At 47.0% G+C, this 1765-nt stretch overlaps 1 protein-coding gene across 1 annotated transcript in view; it reads right to left on the reverse strand.

Annotated features, from left to right (window-relative positions):
- The window catches only part of VTP01DRAFT_4031 (uncharacterized protein), a gene marked incomplete at both ends in the record, with an annotated part of 2192 nt that extends 1385 nt beyond the window's left edge, over positions 1 to 807 (reverse strand). Inside the window, 3 exons of the mRNA XM_069382669.1 lie at positions 12 to 276; positions 329 to 572; positions 647 to 807. Of these exons, the coding sequence (XP_069235965.1) occupies positions 12 to 276; positions 329 to 572; positions 647 to 807 (670 nt within the window). The remainder of the gene's footprint in view (positions 1 to 11; positions 277 to 328; positions 573 to 646) is intronic.
- Between the last annotated feature and the right edge of the window lie 958 nt (positions 808 to 1765).

Genomic DNA, 1765 nt, shown 5'->3' on the forward strand with positions numbered 1-1765 from the left:
TAGGTAGTCACATCCAGAAAGGATACACATGTGTCGGAATCGTTCGTGAGTCCAGCCTTGGAACCCAGGGATCTTGACAAGGTCTCTGCTTTTCACTTGAACGCCTTGACCAGTCTGATTGTTGAGTTTGAAAATGATCGTGTCACAGCCATAGACAAGCAAGTCCGAATCTTCAGTGATCACTGCGCTGATCTTCTTCATGGCCATCAGGAAAGTCAGTTGAGCGTCAGCTTCAAATGGAGCAACCAAGCAGCGGAAGCCTTTGTCAGTCAAGATCTATAGACTTGGATGAGCATATAAATCAAGCAACATCGCTGAGGACGCGTACCTTTGCGACTTGCTGGACGACGTCGAGGGTAATTTCAAGTGACTTCTTGAGATGGTCAACAGCAGCCTTGCGATTTCCTTGCTTGATAAGCTTTTGAGCTTCCTTAAAAGCCTTTTCGCGGCGAGCCTTGCGTTCTTCGTGAGCAGCTTGCTTCATGGGGAGCGGAGCACCATCAAAGACCAGGTAGGGCTTGATTCCAAAGTGGAGGAGAAGCATGATTTGTCGGAGACAATAATCGACCAACCTGTGTCAAAAAATTTCCCAAAATTTCAGTGCCTGCAGGGCAAATCAGCAGCAGTAAGGTACAATGATACTTACGCGTTAACAAAAGCGTCCATGTTCGGATCAAAGTCGAAGCCAAAGACAGCCTTGTGAAGCCAGCCGTTAGCGTCAATGCCAACAGTCTGTCCTTCGAATTCGCTCAAATGAACGGAATTCTGAATAGGTTTGGTAAGGTCGTGGAGACCAGCAATGCCCATGGTTGCAGAAGGTAAACAAGTGAGTCTTGAGAAAGAGCTTTGTGTGTGTAGCAGCAGTTCTTGAGTCAATAGAAGCAGAAAGTAAGAAAAGCAAAGGCGCAGTAAGTAGAGAGAGGCCAGAAAGAAAAGCAGGGAAGAGCCAGAGCAGAAATGGTCGGGCAAACGGGGTCTTTTTATAACTGTTCGAAGGAAATCACGAGCACACAACAACTCTCACTCTGCTCGCCCTCTTTCTTGCTCGTTTACAGTGCAGGTTCCCATGAAATTTAGCATAGGGGATGCTGACAACGATCGTTTCACAGAGAGTACTGGACCCAAGCATGGATATCAATGGCATTTTCCTGACGAGCACAACTTACATCTCGTTTGCCCGGCTACCTCGATAAGAAGCGCGTCATAGCACACTATCGTAGATCTCTCTGCTCTCAGATGCCATAGCAACACATCAGGGAAACGCTTCTGTGGCAATCGTCGACAAAGGCGCTCAACTGTTGGCGAAAAAGCATCCATGCCTTAGTTAATGTTGTGCCACCTTTGCAAAAGTCTCCCATGAGGCTGTCGAGATTTGCAATTCGTTATGTTTCGCTGCTCAAAAAGTTGTGTAAACAAATGGTTGAGCATGACGAATATGCTCGTCAAATTCGTTTATTTCCTTTTTCCTGGCCGTGTAAGTCTGCTGTATACACCGTGTTTGGTATCATTCGATTCTCCTGGCATCGTAGTATCTCAAGGGCATGGCGTCAACGTGTTGACATGGTTTGAGAATGCGTCTTTCCTGAAAGGCGTCAAGCAGCCTCCTTGAATGAGCTGGCTGTCAGCAGTGTCAGCTGGCGTGGTTGCACATAATGCCGGTCTAGGTAGTACAGAGATGCACTTCAATCCGAGTAGCCGGTACAAAGGCTAGCAAAGAGGAAGCCAAAATGGTCGAAAAAGAACCAGAAGCGATATGAGTTGGATA

The sequence above is a fragment of the Rhizomucor pusillus genome (assembly GCF_041956525.1).
Source record: "Rhizomucor pusillus strain CBS 183.67 unplaced genomic scaffold VTP01scaffold_19, whole genome shotgun sequence".
Lineage (NCBI taxonomy): Eukaryota > Fungi > Mucoromycota > Mucoromycetes > Mucorales > Lichtheimiaceae > Rhizomucor > Rhizomucor pusillus.